The sequence below is a fragment of the Podarcis pityusensis genome (genome assembly GCF_964106645.2).
Source record: "Podarcis pityusensis genome assembly, chromosome: 14".
NCBI lineage: Eukaryota > Metazoa > Chordata > Lepidosauria > Squamata > Lacertidae > Podarcis > Podarcis pityusensis.
In genome coordinates, this window is record NC_138039.1 from 23292677 (window position 1) to 23309467 (window position 16791).

The following is a 16791-nucleotide window of genomic DNA, read 5'->3' on the forward strand; positions in this document are numbered from 1 at the left end:
CAACCCTTAAAACACGTGGTTTAACCCTATGTTTAAACCACATGGTTTCCACCCAAAGAATCGTGGGAACTATATTTTGTTAAGGGTGCTGGGAACTGTAGCTCAGTGAGGAGCAAACTACAGTTCTCAGGATTCTTTTTGGGGGGCGTTATTCCCCTCTATTATTATTTTTGAATCCTGCTTTATTTCATCCAAAGAGCCAAAGAGCTCTCTATTTTTTTATCACAGCAACCCTGTGAGCAAAGGAGGGACACTGACTGGCTGAAAGTGACGCAGTAAGGAATTTGAACCCTAGTCTCTCATGTTTCTCATCCAGCCCATTCACCATGTTGTCCCTTTAGAGCTGCTTTACAAAGTTAAGCTTTTTGTAGGTGGCATATAAATATGACAAAGGCACTATTATTAAATTTATTATAATCAATTATTACATGTGTATCCAGCTTTCCTGTAAAGGGAATTCAAGGTGGCATATCTGATTCTCCCTCTCTATTTAATCCTGTGAGGTGGGAAGGTAGGGAGGTGCAACACAGCTTGGCTCAAGGTCACCCAGTGCCCTTCATGGCTGTGTGGGGATTTGAAACCTGGTCTACCCTGTCCTTTTCTGTCACTAACTACCAAACCATAAGGTTGCCAGTTTATTTTAACTGTCTCTTATGACCATTAACAACTGGAAATTCAACGGGTGCAGCTCCTATCGGGCTTATGAGACCCACAGTGGGGAAGAAAACTTCAGAACAAGACCTTGCAGACAGAGAACTACATATCCCAGCAGTCACCGGAAGATTTTTTTTTAAACAAAACCGTTAGTAAGCGCATGCGCATTGCACTCTTTCGACCCTCTTAAAGCCAATATTTACAAACTGCGCTTCCCATCACGCAGCGCGCGCGGCACGAGTGGCTGCGCATGCGCTCTTCTTTTCCTTAACCTGACCCGGTCCCTCTGCCAAGGAGGCCGCCATTTTGTCCGCATCGCTTTGCTCGCGCAAAGGCTGCAGCGATGCCCGAAGAGCCGGACCGAGATGTGTACCGCGCGCCGCCTTCTCGCACCCCTAAGACGGAGCTCACCAACCCGCTGTACCTGGTAGACCAGATATTTCGAGTCGTGGTCGACGCGCCGGTCACAGCCTGGAGGGGTGAGAAGGGGCGGGGTCAGGAGCCAAAGGGCGGAGTTAGACAATGGGGAGGGAAGGAGGGAAGCGCTGGGGGCGGGGCCAGGAGTCTGGGGGCGGGGCTGTAAGAACAAGGGGTGGAAGTGTGGGCTGGGGCTAGGAACTAGGGGGTGGAGTTAGAGTGGGGCGGGGACTACAATCAGGAATGGAGTGAAGGGCTGGGGCGGGGCCAGGAACCAAGGGGTGTGGCTATGAGGTAAGGGTTGGGGGCTAGAATGCATAGGAAGGGCCACAAGGTTGTGGGCTCCTACAAGGCAGGAGGAAAAAAAATAGGGGTGCTGGGGGGGTTATATGAGTGTGTGCATTGCAGGATTGGACCTGGGCTACAGCGAAGGCCTACAATGGGAGAGGCTAGAACCCCTGGTGATGGTATAGAACAGGGTTTCCCAAACTTGGGTCTCCATCTGATTTCGGACTACAACTCCCATCATCCCAAACTAGCAGGACCAGTGGTCACGGATGATGGGGATTGTAGTCCAAAAAAAATGCTAGAGGCCCTAGTCTGTAAAACACTGGTCTATAAGTTTGGAAGGGCTGGGATGGTGCTAGAATGCAGGGGAGGGACCAAGAGAAAGCTGCAGGGCTAGAACAGGGGAGAAGCCAAATGCTAGGGAGGTTTTGCAAGTGGAGAAGGGGCTGAGTTGAGTAGAAGGAGGCTGGATGATGTTGAAGTCTGGGGTGGGGAACCAATGGTCCTCCGGATGTTGTTGGACACCCATTAGCTTCAGTCAGCATCCTAGAGACACAGCCTTTCTCAGCCTAGAGACACAGCCTTTCTCAACCTGTGGGTCCCCAGATGTTGTTGGACTACAACTCCCATCACCCCTAGCTAGCAAGGCCAGAGCTCAGGGATGATGGGAGTTGTAGTCCAACAACATCTGGGGACCCACAGATTGAGAACCGCTGCTGGAGAGGCTTATCTTCCCCAGCTCTTGGATAAGTGGAGTGCAGGTTGGAAGAGGGGTAGATTTTCTTCAATTCATCCTCCCCAACCTTGAGCCCCGGCCTAAATGTTTTGGGAAAACACCCTCCATCATCCCCAGCCTGTACTGTCAGTGGTCAAGGATTATGGGATTTGTAGTTCAGCAGGAAGACTTCTCTTATGAGAGCTCCCTGCAAGGCATAATTTTCCACGAGTTGACTCTGTCTTGGCTTCGTATTGCTTAAAAGACCTCTTTCGTTTGAATCTTGAAAAGCATCTCTGGACATTTCACTCCTGCAGAATGGATAGAGCGCCAGCATGCAAAGAACAAGTTTTATTACTATCACCGGAACTTCCGCCGTGTGCCGGACTATACAGAGTGCTTGGAGGACGACTACATATGTTACTATGAAGCAGAGATGCAGTGGAAGAGAGATAAGTACGTCTTCTCTTTTTCGGAGGGTGGGTAAGATTGCAGTTCGGCTCTCCTGCCAAATGTTTTGTTCTATGCAGGGTTGGGAGGATGTTGCCTACAGTCTTCTAAGGATTGAATAGTTTGCAGTATTGTTATTTGACTTTCAGGATAGAAATAAGGATTGTTGGTTAGACAGTATCATCAGTGTATGTAGTGCTTGGGTCCCTGCCATAAGAAGCTTGCAGTAGGCCAGGAGCAGGAAACCTTGGGCCCAGAGGCCAAATGCGGCTGTCCAATCTTCTCTTTCCGGCCCTCAGGACTCTCTCCCCTGGCCACCACTCCCTTTTTAACCCTGTTCTGCAATCTGCTTCAGTGTTTCTGCTTGGCTGGACAGTGTTCTTGACCTCTGATAATGCCTCCTGCTTTCCTGGCTAGAGAGGTTTATGATTGTGTGTAGGAACTAGCCTACCATTCAAAAGTAAAAATTTGCATTCATTGCTCTGCCCATTTTTGTCTCTGGCCCCACAGTCTATCGGCATGTGGCCCTTAAGATGTTTGCCCAGAAGAGAATGCGGCCTTCAACCTGAAAAGATTCTCCACTCCTGCAGAAGACAGTTGTGGAGGCAGGAATAGGCTGATAAATTATTCTCCTCAAGACTGATGTTTTTGCTTTCCCTAGATCAAAGGAGGCTAATTTGTGGCCACCAGATGTGATTGTACTTCAGCTTCCAAGAAACCCAAACATCCTAACCAACTCCCACCATCAGTGATCTTTGCAGTCCAAAACATCTGGAGGGCACCATGTTAGCAAAGTCTGGCCTAGTGCAGGGGTGTGCCTTGGTAATATGGTCCCTGTGCAGGGCCAAAATTTGATGCTGCCATCCCCCCCAACCCAAATCTGCCTTCACTAAGCTGGGTAAGGAAGGTGCCAGGCTTTGGGAAGGAGGTGTGAGGCTCTCGCAGGATCCTAAAGTCCCTCCTTCCAAGTTCTCAAAGCTAGGCAAATGCTAACTAGTTTCTGAGAAGGAGGAAGGACTATAGGACCCTGTCAGAGCCCTCATGCTTCCTTCCCAAAGCTCAGCATTCACTAGGCTTTGGGAAGGAAGCAGGAAGGCAGCCCCTTGGCACCTGCTCTCTGTGCAGGGAAACCAATTGTGCTGCCCTGAATCCACCTCTGCGTATTGGTTCTAAAGTCCACATGGAAAATTTGAGTTGTGAAGAGGAGCTTGAAATAAATTACAGGGCAAGCCCTGCCAAAGAACTGGGAGGCAGTTCCGGACATAAGGGGTAGGAAGGGAACAAGAGTGGGCTTGTTACAGAGAGGAGGAGGCTTGAGAACAATAGAATTAAAAAAAGGAAAGTTGGAAGCAGGAATGTGGCTGCATATTAGATTGGGAGGGAGGCTGGGAAGTGGAGCGGACTATGGAGGGGTTTGTGGGACAATTAAAATAAGATAAAATAATCTTGTTGGACTGCTTGCATTATGTGTTTTTGATGTGTCATATGGACTTGGTGTAATTTTCTGTACAGAATTTCAATCCAGGGACTTAGGTAAAGTCTGTATTATTGCATTCTTCAAGTGTTTGTATCTCTTTCCACTCCCACAGGCTAGTTGATAGACAAATTGTGAGGATCATCCAGGAGAGAATGGGTGCTTGTAAGCAGCGCGAAGGACCCAGTTATTTGGAGAACTGTGCAGCAGAGTTACAGCACTTCAAAGAGGTGACCAAGGCCTATGACGACAGATGTGAGTCTATTAGTATATTGGGATTATTTCAAATTTACATCCCACTGTGAAAACAATCGGACTTAAAGGCTATGTTCCATCCTGAGCTCACACAGGTGGGATTGGGAAGCTGGTATGGAAGTCCACATCAGCACTTGGGGCAGCCTTGCCTCCCTGGTTCCTCCCAGATGTGCTTAGACTACAATTCACATGGGCCATGTTGGTAGAATTGAGAGTTCAGCTTCTGGTAGGAGGCATATTTTGCTGCTTTCCAAGTGGCTTCAAGACCTAGGGAGGCCTGGATGAGCTACTGTCCTGCAGAGGAGCAAAGGTTCTTGCCTTACGAGTCGTGTTTTGGCTATGTGTGTACACATACAAAAATCCCCCAAAGCTCAGCTTGACAGTAGTAGTAGTAAAGACTCCTGCATTCACCTCTGTGCAGGACAGAGAAAGGCAGAGGGCAGAAAGAGACAAGGAAAGCACCAATCTTAAAGTAAATGACAGTGGAACTTGCTCTGAGCAGCAGGCCTAATGTTCTGATACTAGACTACCATTCAGTACAGCATTTTATTTTGCTATGTTGTTTTTGCACTGTTTGGTTTCAAAATGCATTCTTTTCTTTGTTGTTAAGTTCCTTTGATGTGATTTGGGGGGGGCAGGAAAGTGGTATACAAATAAAATGAACTGTTTACTTTTTTGATGGCAAGTTAGCATGCTTAATATGTAATTCTGCAGTGGAAGTCTCCCCTTTTCTCTCAGATCATGATTGTTCTCCACTGTCATCCTAGATGGCGAACTTGGCGGCCTGGGAACTGCTCGCAAATGCTTAATGAAGCAGAAGCACCGGATGATTAAAGAAAGGAAGGAGGCCAAGGCAGCAGCTGAGGCACATTAAGTGTTCTGGTCGCTTTGGCCTGGATTTGCGCTCCAAACAGACAAACTAGCGTGTGTGTCTGCAGATTAGACACTGTATGGATGGTAAATCAAGCATCATCTGTGCTGTTCTCTCAGAACTACTGTAAACATATACAAGGCAGACTCAGAATGTATAGTGGGAAGAAAATAAAGCTGTAAATGCTAAGGTTGTCTTTGCTTTGTAAACACAACAGGAAGGAGAAATGGGATTAAGCAGAAACTAGTGGAGAGGGTTGAAAAATGGCAGGGTTTGCCTTCTTGAATTATGGCTAGAAACTAAAAATTGCCTTTACAAGTCACTGACGCAAGTGGCTGGTACATACCGTATTTTTCGCTCCATTGGACGCACCGGACCATAGGACGCACCGGATCATAGGAGGGGGAGAACAGGGAAAAAGATTTTTTTTCTTGTTCTCCCCCTCCAAAACAAGGTGCGTTCAAGGTACATTCACCAGAGCTTGTGGGGCTGGCGGTGGGGGGAAGCGCTGCTTTCCCCCACCGCCAGCCTCAAAGATCCCTGAAGCCTTTGGAGCGCAGCGCCCCGCTGCCCTGCAGAGGTTTGCGCGCAGCCCTCCCCAAGCTAGAGCAGCAAGACGGAGCCCTCCGTCTCGCTGTTCTGGCTTGGGAACAGCCTTGCTAGCTTCTGCAGGGCAGCGGGGTGAAGGCACCCCGCTGCCCTGCAGAGGTTTGCGCGCAGCCCTCCCCAAGCTAGAGCAGCGAGACGGAGCCCTCCGTCTCGCTGTTCTGGCTTGGGAACAGCCTTGCTAGCTTCTGCAGGACAGCGGGGTGAAGGCACCCCGCTGCCCTGCAGAGGTTTGCGCGCAGCCCTCCCCAAGCTAGAGCAGCGAGACGGAGCCCTCCGTCTCGCTGTTCTGGCTTGGGAACAGCCTTGCTAGCTTCTGCAGGACAGCGGGGTGAAGGCACCCCGCTGCCCTGCAGAGGTTTGCGCGCAGCCCTCCCCAAGCTAGAGCAGCGAGACGGAGCCCTCCGTCTCGCTGTTCTGGCTTGGGAACAGCCTTGCTAGCTTCTGCAGGACAGCGGGGTGAAGGCACCCCGCTGCCCTGCAGAGGTTTGCGCGCAGCCCTCCCCAAGCTAGAGCAGCGAGACGGAGCCCTCCGTCTCGCTGTTCTGGCTTGGGAACAGCCTTGCTAGCTTCTGCAGGACAGCGGGGTGAAGGCACCCCGCTGCCCTGCAGAGGTTTGCGCGCAGCCCTCCCCAAGCTAGAGCAGCGAGACGGAGCCCTCCGTCTCGCTGTTCTGGCTTGGGAACAGCCTTGCTAGCTTCTGCAGGACAGCGGGGTGAAGGCACCCCGCTGCCCTGCAGAGGTTTGCGCGCAGCCGTCCCCAAGCTAGAGCAGAGAGACGGAGCCCTCCATCTCGCTGTTCTGGCTTGGGGAGGGCTGCGCGCAAACCTCTGCAGGGCAGCGGGGTGCCTTCACCCCGCTGTCCTGCAGAAGCTAGCAAGGCTGTTCCCAAGCCAGAACAGCGAGACGGAGCGCTCCGCAGTGCTCCGTCTTCCTGTTCTGGCTTTGGGCTTAGCGGCGCAGCCTGCATTCACTCTATAGGACGCACACACATTTCCCCTTAGTTTTTGGAGGGGGAAATGTGCATCCTATAGAACAAAAAATACGGTAAGTTGCTTTTCTAGGTGCTAACCACATACTGTATATGTATGTAAAGGGTTTAAGAGGTGTACTTCCACAGCACACACTTCAAGAGAAATCACAAGCTTAGATATGTTACTTTCCAGTAACTGCAATTTTTTTTTCTTTAGTAAACCCAACCATAGTCTTACGGGAACCAGGCAGAGGGTCTTCTCAGTTGTGGCACTCGCCCTATGGAACGCCCTCCCATCAGATGTCAAGGAAATAAACAACTGACTTTTAGAAGACATCTGAAGGCAGCCCTGTTTAGAGAAGTTTTTAATGACTGGCGTTTTAATGTATTTTAACTATTTTGTTGGTAGCCATCCAGAGTGGCTGGGGAAATCCAGCCAGATGGGTGGGGTATAAAGAAAATAATAATAATAATTTATTGGGCAGTGTAGTTATGGTCAGAGCACCGGACTGCTCTTGTAGGTTAGGAATGATGGAGATTTTAGTTATAAAAAATTACAAATGGCATAGAGTAAAAATGGGTAAGGTAGATCACTGGATCCAGCTTTGATGCAATTGTTTAAAGTGTCTCCCATTATTAAGCCATTTGCAGCCTTTGCAAAAAGCCTTTGGGGGTGGGGGTTATGGGTCAAACACCAGCAGGGTACCAGGTAGGCTATTAAATTATTGCTCTTTGAGTTCGTAGCTCTCTGCAGGTTAATGTACTGTGGCTTTTAAGATCCTGTACATAGTTCTCCAAACTCCAGTTAGTAAATGTTGATCTAGGAAAAAAAGACATTCCTCCGCCACCAAGGGATAACCCATACCCATGGCCTTGAGAAGACTGAGCATTAAACCCTACATTAAAGCAGACTGGAATTTAAAAGCTGGTTGGACACCACCTTCCAACTCCTGCAGCCAAGCTGGTGCCAAATGTATTGCTCCGCTTTCCTTTTGACCACATCAGTGAAGCTGAGGGGGAGCACTGTCATCTGTGCAGCCCAGGACCTCCATAAACCCTACCCAGGCTTGCACCCTGCAGAGGTCACTTGTGTGCTAACACAGCAAAAATGTGGTAGGCAGCAGTTTCTCTACAGCCACAGCAGCCACTGTGACTCCCCAGTGGTTTGACTTCATCCCCAGAGGAGCACTCCATTCTCTCAAGACAGACGGAGGCAACAAGTCTTTCTGAGCACGCACCCCCCATGCTGTTCAATGCAACTCTACTGGATGTGACTTTTACCCAGATCTTTTGGGGAAGAATATGCACACAGCACTTGTTCAAAAATCCAAATGGGCCTGTCTCACAAAGGGTGGCAATATCCTTTTGTCCAATGGCTACAGCTACATGGGGAAATCCCACCCCCAGAAAAGCTGTGGGTTACCGAACAGTCTTGCTCTGCTACTGAAATGAATGGAGCGGCTAGTTATGTCCATTAATTTCAACAGTCTACTAATGACTAATGCTGGGATACAATCCTGTAAGGCAGTAAATCCTCTTTAATGCTGCTCAAGAGCTCCTAAAATATCAATGTCATATGCTAGGTCCAACCTATACAGGGCACTTGGTAGCACTATAATTAAAAAGATCAGACATTCAAGGAAGATAAAGCTACTAATGGCAATGTTGTATCTCCACTAAAGACAGGATGCCTCCGAATGCCCCTTCTTATAAAAAGTGTTGTTGTGCCTAGGTTCTGCTTGGGAGGCTTGCCATTATGGCTTGTTGTTGGCTTCTATATGAACAGGATGCTGGACTAGATGAGCTCCTTTGGCCCAATTCAGCAGCCACGCTTTTATGTTCCTTTATTTCCTCTGGAGGCACTGATATCCTATAACCCATCCAACAACAAATACCACACACGATTTGCGAGACTGGTTTAAAAATCACTCTTGGTCACTTTATTTTAAAGTACACCTTTTAGGTAGTTGCCACAGCAGCTGCTTGAGTCCTCTGCACAGACACTCTGGTAGCATGAGTCTTTGCAAGATGATCAGTGAACTCCTGCAGGGAAAGGCAAAGAGACCATGAACATACAAATTGTTTCTGAACCTCATTCGCCCCAGGTAATCTTTTGAAGTGGGTCAAACCTGCTAAGTGCAGCTTGACCTGATGGCAGCAGCTATATTCTGTTAAATACAGCCCTCAAAAGAATTGAAATGCTGGTTCTTGTATCCCCACCCCTGCCTATGAGCACAGATTCATGAAATAAAGCTAATTCCCAAAGACATCTTAGATGCATGCTACAACTCTCAAGGCTGCTCTTACCTGATAAGGTGACTTGGTGAACACAGTCTCTTTCCACAGATCAGGGGTAAGGTAACTATAGGTCTTTGAGATGGCATCAAAGGTGGCCTTGGCTACAGAAAAAGAAAGATAATACATGGTCACCAATGTACACGAGACTGAGCTGGCAGCACCAAAACCAGTTGCCAGTTGCCGCTACTGGAAAAATAATTGATTTGTTGAGTGTGAAAAGGAACAGGGAGATTATTTCATTGAATCTCACTGCCGTGCAAACAAACTCATTTGCTTTCCCTCTCGAAAAACGACAGTTGCACCACTTGGGCCAGGTACAACTGAGCAGAGCGGAGAGAGTTTTACCAAAACACATCCCAAAAGGCAGTACTTACTGCGTGTGTGTCTGTAAACATATACACACAGTATAGCTGCACCTCAACCAGGTGCCTTCCATATGTTTTAGACTACAGCTCCCATCGGTCCCAACAGGAAGGCACAAAGTTGGCAAAGGCTGAAGTATTTCTCACCTCCCTTAACCAAAAGTCCTAAAGAAATTGGCAGCTTGCCAGACTTTTCTTCCTTATGGCCCATGATGCCTACTGCTGCCCTTTACATTAATTACTTGTAACAGTGACACAATCTATTGCACTGCACTGTCATTCTTCAAGACAGGACCAAGTAAATTGAGAAGTATAGAAACGTACCAAAGTTGCCCAAGGTGGCAGTGCAGCCCCTCGCTGATGTGTAACAGTCGTCAATACCAGCCATCATCAGCAATTTCTTGGGAACTGGGGCAGACACAATTCCAGTACCACGTGGTGCAGGGATGAGACGCACAAGTACGGAGCCACACCGACCTGTTACCTAAACAAACACAAGTTTCACACAGTAAGAAACTGGCATGGATATTTTAATGTGAATACCGTATTTTTCGCTCCATAGGACGCACTTTTTCCCCTCCAAAAATGAAGGGGAAATGTGTGTGCGTCCTATGGGGCAAATGCAGGCTTTCGCTGAAGCCTGCAGAGCGAGAGGCATCGGTGCGCACCGACCCCTCTCGCTCTCCAGGCTTCAGGAAGCTATCCGCAAGCCTTGCAAGCCCGGTGGGAGTTCCCGCGGGCTCACAAGGCTTGCAGGCAGCAGCCTGCAGCCCCGGCGAGTGTCCGCAAGCCTTGCGCGCCCGGCAGGAGGTCCCGCCGAGCGCGCGAGGCTTGGGGCGGCAGCTTGTCGCCCGAAGCACGGGGAGCCCTCCGGAGGGTTCCCCGTGCTTCGGGCGAGTGTCTGCAAGCCTTGCGCGCCCGGCAGGAGGTCCCGCCGAGTGCGCGAGGCTTGGGGCGGCAGCCTGTCGCCCGAAGCACGGGGAGCCCTCCGGAGGGTGCCCCGTGCTTCTTGCAGGTGTGCACAAGGCTTGGGGCGGCAGCCGCGGCGGGGGGGGGGGGGGTAATTTTTTTTATTCATTTCCCCCCCCCCAAAAAAACGAGGTGCGTCCTATGGGCCGGTGCGCCCTATAGAACGAAAAATACGGTAACCCTAATTTGAAGTCCCAAGCCCTGGTTTGGCAAAGTGTCAAATGTTACCTTGCAAGGTACAGTGTGCGGCTTGCCGATCTTGTTCCCCCAGTAGCCTCTTCTCACGGGCACAATGGACAGCTTCGCAAGAATGATGGCCCCACGGATCGCGGTGGCAACTTCCTTGGAGCACTTGACCCCAAGACCAACGTGACCGTTGTAGTCACCAATCGCCACAAAGGCCTGAAAAGGAAGACAAGAGAAGCCTCATCAGGGGTGCAGCTAAAATCCACACATCCCTTAACCATAGCATAGAAGCCTCAACGGAACATACCAGTGTTATACAGGCATTCCCGAGGAACACAGGCACCCTTACCATGTCAACTAAAAACAGGATGTTCATGTCAATTCATCTGTTTGGAATCCACTTCTCTTTATCTGCCTTCCTCAACTTGGTGCCCTCCAGGTGTTTTGGACTACAACTCACATCAGCCCAAACAGCGGTAATTATAGGAGTTTTAGTCCAGCAACAAATTGGGAGCCCAATTTTAGCCAACCCTGTGAGATGATTCGAGGAGGATTAATTGCTCTGGCTTTGCCTCTTACCAATCAGCCTCTGCCGTTGGCTGTCAATTCTCTAGCATCTCTACATCATATGTGATTGGCTCAGAGATTTGGCAAGGCAGACGCAAACAGGTAAGTAGTTCATTCATAAATGTAAAAGAGCAAGGTCTGTCAATGGTAAGTGTGCTCCTGCTCTGGCCGAAACTAACACACTTCAGGGCCAGGCTGAATGTGCCTCCAAGAAAACAATTTTGGGGGTGAATTTCTGCTGTAAAGGTTGCCTGAGGCCAATCGAAAATAGATCAATTTCTGGAATTCATATGGATGCAAAACATTACCTTGAACCTGGTGCGCTGACCAGCCCGGGTTTGTTTCTGAACAGGCATGATCTTCAAAACCTCATCCTTCAGGGATGAGCCCAGGAAAAAGTCAATGATTTCAGACTCCTGTGAAGGCAACATTAACTGGTCAGTTCTCTAGCGGTAAGCATAAATTAATCACAAAGTTTGCTGTATTAAAACAATGGTATGTCTCAGGAGTATTGGATCTGGCTAGTTGGCCAGATCCCGACTTCTTCCATATCCCATTGTGACAAGTAGGCAGGTTCACCTGTCAAGCATCTGACACAAAGTGCAGTATTTTCCTTTGCCCATGTGATCCGAAAGGAAATATTTCCCTACAGTGCTTGCTTTAAGTGCCCAACAGTTGATCAGTGCTGAGCAGCTGATCGGCAACAATAGCAAGCCTTGCTTACCAAGGAACAATTGGGAGCATACTTTAAGGCTCCAATCGTTCCTTTGCAACACTGTCATGTATGATGTCCCCAGAGACCCACAAGGAGAGCATTAATGCAACAGACCTCTCCTGCTGCTGCGATTCAATGGCATAGCAGTAGCTCTGAACACAAGATGACTTCAGACAGCCATCATGGAGAGCCACCAACTGACCTCTTCTCCTTAGGGGAAAAGAGACAGCACCTGCCTTTTATGCAGAAGGTCCTGGATTCATTCCTCAGAATGTCCAGGTATGTCTGAGAATGCCTCTTGCATTAACCTTGGATGGTTGCTGCCACTCAGTGTAGAGACAATACTAAACTAGATAGACCAATGATCTGACTTAAACCCCTCCTCTTGGTAAACTTTACCAATGGAAAAGCACTGTGAATCATTCTCAGTCCTGAGAAACCCTACAGAGCCCCTAACATAGAGCAAATACCTTGATTGGAAGGGAGAAAAGATAAATCTCCTCCAGAGACTTGATTTTCATGTCCTTTACTAGGCGACCAAGTTTGGTGACTGGAATCCACTGGGGGGGGGGGGAAATGAAAGGCAATCAGTTCAAGCTGCTCAAACATTGTACGTTGATCTTTATTCCATATATACAAGAAACATTGACTGCAGCCTTAGCCACCCTAACAGAAAAGTAACTACAATGTCAATCTTTTCCACGTAAAAGCTACGGGTAGGATTTGCTGTTAAAAATGGGTATACAAAAGAAAGGTTTTCATCTATTTGAACATAATCTATCACCTCTGCTAATTTTCTATCTGCAAGGATTTGTTTTTTAAAAATTGCAGTTCATTCCAAAATAGCACCTCTCATCTGCTTTCTAGGAGTAGTCTGCCCCTGCCAATAATTTGATCATGGCACTGGACATGGTTGAAACCCTAGCAACTCTAAAACCAAACCCATCTAAGGAAAGTTTCCATTTCTTAAAAGTTTACTCAAAAAACTTGAGCATCCCATGCTGGAAAGAGGCTGCTGGGAGTTGTAGTCTAAACACCTGGAGGGCACCAGGTTGCCGAAGGCTCCCTAAAAACACCAAAAAGGTGACTTGAACTCACTTCTTTGTCTTCAGCTTTGCCCCGAGCTCCACGCCCTCGGCCACGTCCCCTGCCACGGCCTCTCCCACGCCCTCGGCCTCCACTGCCAAAGCCTCCTCGGAAGCCTCCCCTGGCAGCAGCTCCTCCACCTGCAGCTGCTCCAGCTCCCCCTGCCCCTCCCGCAGCACCGGCGTCGTCCGCCATTTGCTGTAGAAACAAAACACATCAAACTTTTTAGTGCATTAAGCTCATGACATAATAGACAGTGACAGATATTGTGCTGGAACAGCAACAAAAGCAGTAGGGAAAATTGTTTCTACCCTCAAGTAGCAAATGGAACCATATAGATGTGATCACATTTCAAAGTTGATGCAGCGTGCTGACCAAAGCACATTTTTAGGAATCAGCAGCCCTAGGCAGTGACAGAAATGTGTCAAAATTCACAAGCACCAATGCCAAGAAAATTAAGATGCCCTAGATTTTCCCAGGTAGGTCCCATTTCATTGTTTCTTTTCAAAATGTTAAATTAATATATTAGTGGTTCTTATATATTAATATAATATATAATGGTTCTTATACATATAAGAACCATTTAAAGGAGGAGGGAGATCTACACCTGTCAATGAACTTAAATCCCACCTTCTTGATCCCAAGTTAAACCCACCGAATCCACCAACAGTCCATAAAGCAGTTTGCATAATAAGAAAAACAAATAAGTAGCAAGTATGATGGATACCACAGACCTTTAAAACAAAGTCTTGCTGTCTTCTAATGATCAACATTCCATAGCAACCTCACTCCCATTAGGGAGAAACCCCAAACCCTTCTCTAATTAGGCCATCCCCAAATTTCAACTGGAATGAACTTTTGTCATTCTTCTAGTCAACTCCCACCTCCTATCCAACGACAATGAAACTTTCCACTCATTCATCAAACAGAAACATCAAGGGGGCCAGATACAGATTGCCAGTACCACTTCAGGCCGAGCATTTCAATGGCTAAATCCTGTCCCCCACAATATACTGAACTTCTAAATGCAAGAATTTATATATTTATTGCTTCTGAAGAGGCTCAACCTCAAGGTACATTCTGAGATGCTAAAGTCTAATAAAAGGTTTCTGATCCATGTTGAACTGGGCCTCTGACTTGCCCCTAACCCCATCACTATCTGAAGAAGAAAAAAACCCCAAATTCCTTCCTCCCCATGAGCCGGGTACTGTTCCTAATCCCCCTCGCGGTGGGCTTGTCCAAACTCCGGGCTCCCAGACCCTCGATGGCGACGGATTCAGCAACCTCCCCAGCCACAAAGGAAACACGCCCCAACTTACGTGTTCTCGACTAGAAGGCCGAAACCGCGCGGCGAGGCCTATTTATATGCCGCGCATCTCGCGAGAACTACTTCCTCGAGTGATACATACATGTTCCTCCGCCCCACCCTTACCTAGAGCTAATGCGCAGCCGTAAGAGGCTTGTTATGTGTTATGCTGGAGGAGGGAGCCCCGGATCGAGCATGATTAAAAAACCCAAGTTTATAAAAGTTCGGACGGGAGGAAGGAAGTTGCAGTCTCGCAGGCGCAAGGTAGGTGGAGGGCATGTGGCGGGAACGGGAGAAGGGGGGGGCATGTGGTGTTTCAAATTGTATGGAAAAAGCAATCTGTTGGTTACATTTATTTAGCTAAAAAAATTGCCCTAAGAAGTTATGATGTTGCTGCTTTTAGGTGAAGTACTAAATCTCCCAGCATGCTCCTCGTCAGTTGGTCATTTGGGCAGCTAGGCCTAGGGCGCAAGGGATGCTGGGGATGTGTAGTTGCTTGCCACGCGCCTTTTTCTCGCTGCCGGCTTTGGAGGTTCTTTCCCGCCATCGGGAGTTGAGGCCCGAAATTTGGTCTCCGAGCTAATGCCGGGTACATTTGCACTGTTGCACGTCGGACTATGCAGCTTTCCGACCGGTGCACACGTGAATAGTGGAACGTCTGCCGCGAGACCAGCAGACATTTCATATTTTCTGTCTCCGCTTAAAAAAAAAAAGAATTGTGGAAGCTAAAAGGGAAACTCACAAGCAACTTCGTTATCAACTCTCAGGGCGGCAAACATCTAAATGTTGAAAAAGTACCATAAAAATGCTTTTATGGAATTTTTGCACCTCCCTAGATGTAGGGAGGGACTTGCATTAATTCGGGTGCCATTTCACACTCTTAAGATGAACCTAGTTGGGGGCGATTACTTAAAAGTGAAACTAGGAGGCTGGACGCACCAAGGACAGTTGATACATTGGAAGCCCTATGTGAGCTTGCTTTGAAGGAAGACCCACTAAATTCCATAGCGCTGCATGGCTCTCCCATTCCTCATTCCTAGCTTGAAACAGTTTAGTTCTGAGTGCTAGAAAACTCAGTAGGCGGTTGCATTACTTTGGGTTCTGTATTGTGCCTACAGGTTGTTAGGGCACTGTCTGAAAATCATCCCTGGCCTCCTCCAGTGGCCTTGGGTGAGATAACGGTGCATAAAGCAAAGGGAGCATTAAGCTTATTGCCCATCAGCTCAACGTGTTGGGCAATGAAACCCATGCTCCTATATGTCCCACAAGCAGAAGGATCCATGCAATAGATGTGAAATTGCTTTGAGATTATTCATAGCATGTGATCCATAAATGAAACCAATAAAAATATGCTATGTGGAAGGAAAGCATACAGTACTACAAAACCAAAGCAGAGTGCTAACTTGTCTTCTTTTTTCTACAGGCCCCATCTGCATTGGCATGCCACTGGTTTCTGAAGATGCACCTTTTTACGCACAAGTGTTCCCTTCATCTCACAATCCAAGGCTCCTGTTTTAATTGCTTTGTTTTAATGGAATTGTGTGTTTTTTGCATATTTTAATTATGAATGTTTTATATGTTAACATTGGGGGTCATAAGTTCTTATACTTGTACAATGCTTAGGGTCCTATTTTGCCTGCCTGCAGCAGAATCTTAGACGTCCATACACCTTGCACTTCAAAAGAAGATGGTTGGTGTGTGGCCCACAATTGCCAACAGAGATGGTGGCAGGTTTCAAAGTGAAGAAAATTAGCCATTTCTTGTTCACAAAGTCATTTTTGACTGACCCTGCTTGGAGTGATGTTGGAATATGTATGTGCTTTTTTGTTTGCCCAGAGAGTGAAAATGTTAGGGTATGCTGGCTTTAGGTCACGAGACAGATATAATAAACATTGTTTTTTATACGTATTGTGTGTACTTCGTCACTTGTGAGTGTCTGAATAGGAGAGAGAAGCAGGGTGAACTTTCTCTAAATAAAATGCAGCCAAATTATGAATACGTGTCTTGGGTTTGGGGCTGTTAGATAATACAACTGTAGCATTTCAAAGGGAACAGTTCCAGATTGTGCTGCCTGATCAGGTGGGGAACCATTTTTAGGCTGAAGAGGGCATTCCCTTCACGTCCGTTTATACACACATCCCTCTCCTCCAGATAAGCAAGAGGCATTATCAGAGTTCAAGGACACATTTCACCCAGGAGAAAACACTCAAGGATGGTGCAAAACAGGGCTGGCAAGGTGTGTGGCCTGGAGGAAGTCCAAGAGCTAGATAAAGATAAGTTTAGCAATTTTTTGTTGTTTTGTCGTGTCCGACTCTTTGTGACCCCGTGGACCAGAGCACGCCTGGCACTCCTGTCTTTAGCAATTTACATCATTGTAATTCTAGGTAAGGTTTTGAGCCTTGAAGCTTACAAAGGTATTGTGCATTCTAGGGATGATCACAGAATTTCTGATGGCTTCCTTCTATCTTCAGCTGCCTGACTAGAAAGAGCCTTTGCTATTTTCTAATGTTGGTCCTCCTTAGAGTAAACCCATTGCTATGAATGGACATAGCTAATTTGGATCTACATACTGTATTAATTTCAATGTCTTACTCTTGAG

The 16791-nt window shown here is 47.7% G+C and overlaps 2 protein-coding genes and 1 long non-coding RNA gene across 3 annotated transcripts; 2 read left to right on the forward strand and 1 right to left on the reverse strand.

Annotated features, from left to right (window-relative positions):
* Positions 1 to 919: 919 nt before the first annotated feature.
* On the forward strand, positions 920 to 5313 carry NDUFB10 (NADH:ubiquinone oxidoreductase subunit B10). The gene is made up of 4 exons (XM_080981634.1): positions 920 to 1133; positions 2392 to 2530; positions 4114 to 4253; positions 5021 to 5313. Exons 1-4 carry the CDS (start codon positions 998 to 1000, stop codon positions 5125 to 5127), a joined length of 522 nt encoding a protein of 173 aa, XP_080837760.1. The 5' UTR covers positions 920 to 997; the 3' UTR covers positions 5128 to 5313.
* A 3304-nt stretch (positions 5314 to 8617) lies between these two features.
* RPS2 (ribosomal protein S2) lies at positions 8618 to 13100 on the reverse strand. Its single transcript, XM_080981632.1, has 7 exons — positions 12899 to 13100; positions 12271 to 12360; positions 11394 to 11501; positions 10561 to 10734; positions 9688 to 9847; positions 9011 to 9102; positions 8618 to 8746 (listed from the first exon to the last, which is right to left on the reverse strand). Exons 1-7 carry the CDS (start codon positions 13079 to 13081, stop codon positions 8663 to 8665), a joined length of 891 nt encoding a protein of 296 aa, XP_080837758.1. The 5' UTR covers positions 13082 to 13100; the 3' UTR covers positions 8618 to 8662.
* Positions 13101 to 14211: 1111 nt separating this feature from the next.
* LOC308463350 lies at positions 14212 to 16096 on the forward strand. The gene is made up of 2 exons (XR_013979560.1): positions 14212 to 14456; positions 15616 to 16096. It is a non-coding gene; the product is annotated as an uncharacterized lncRNA (long non-coding RNA).
* Positions 16097 to 16791: the final 695 nt, after the last annotated feature.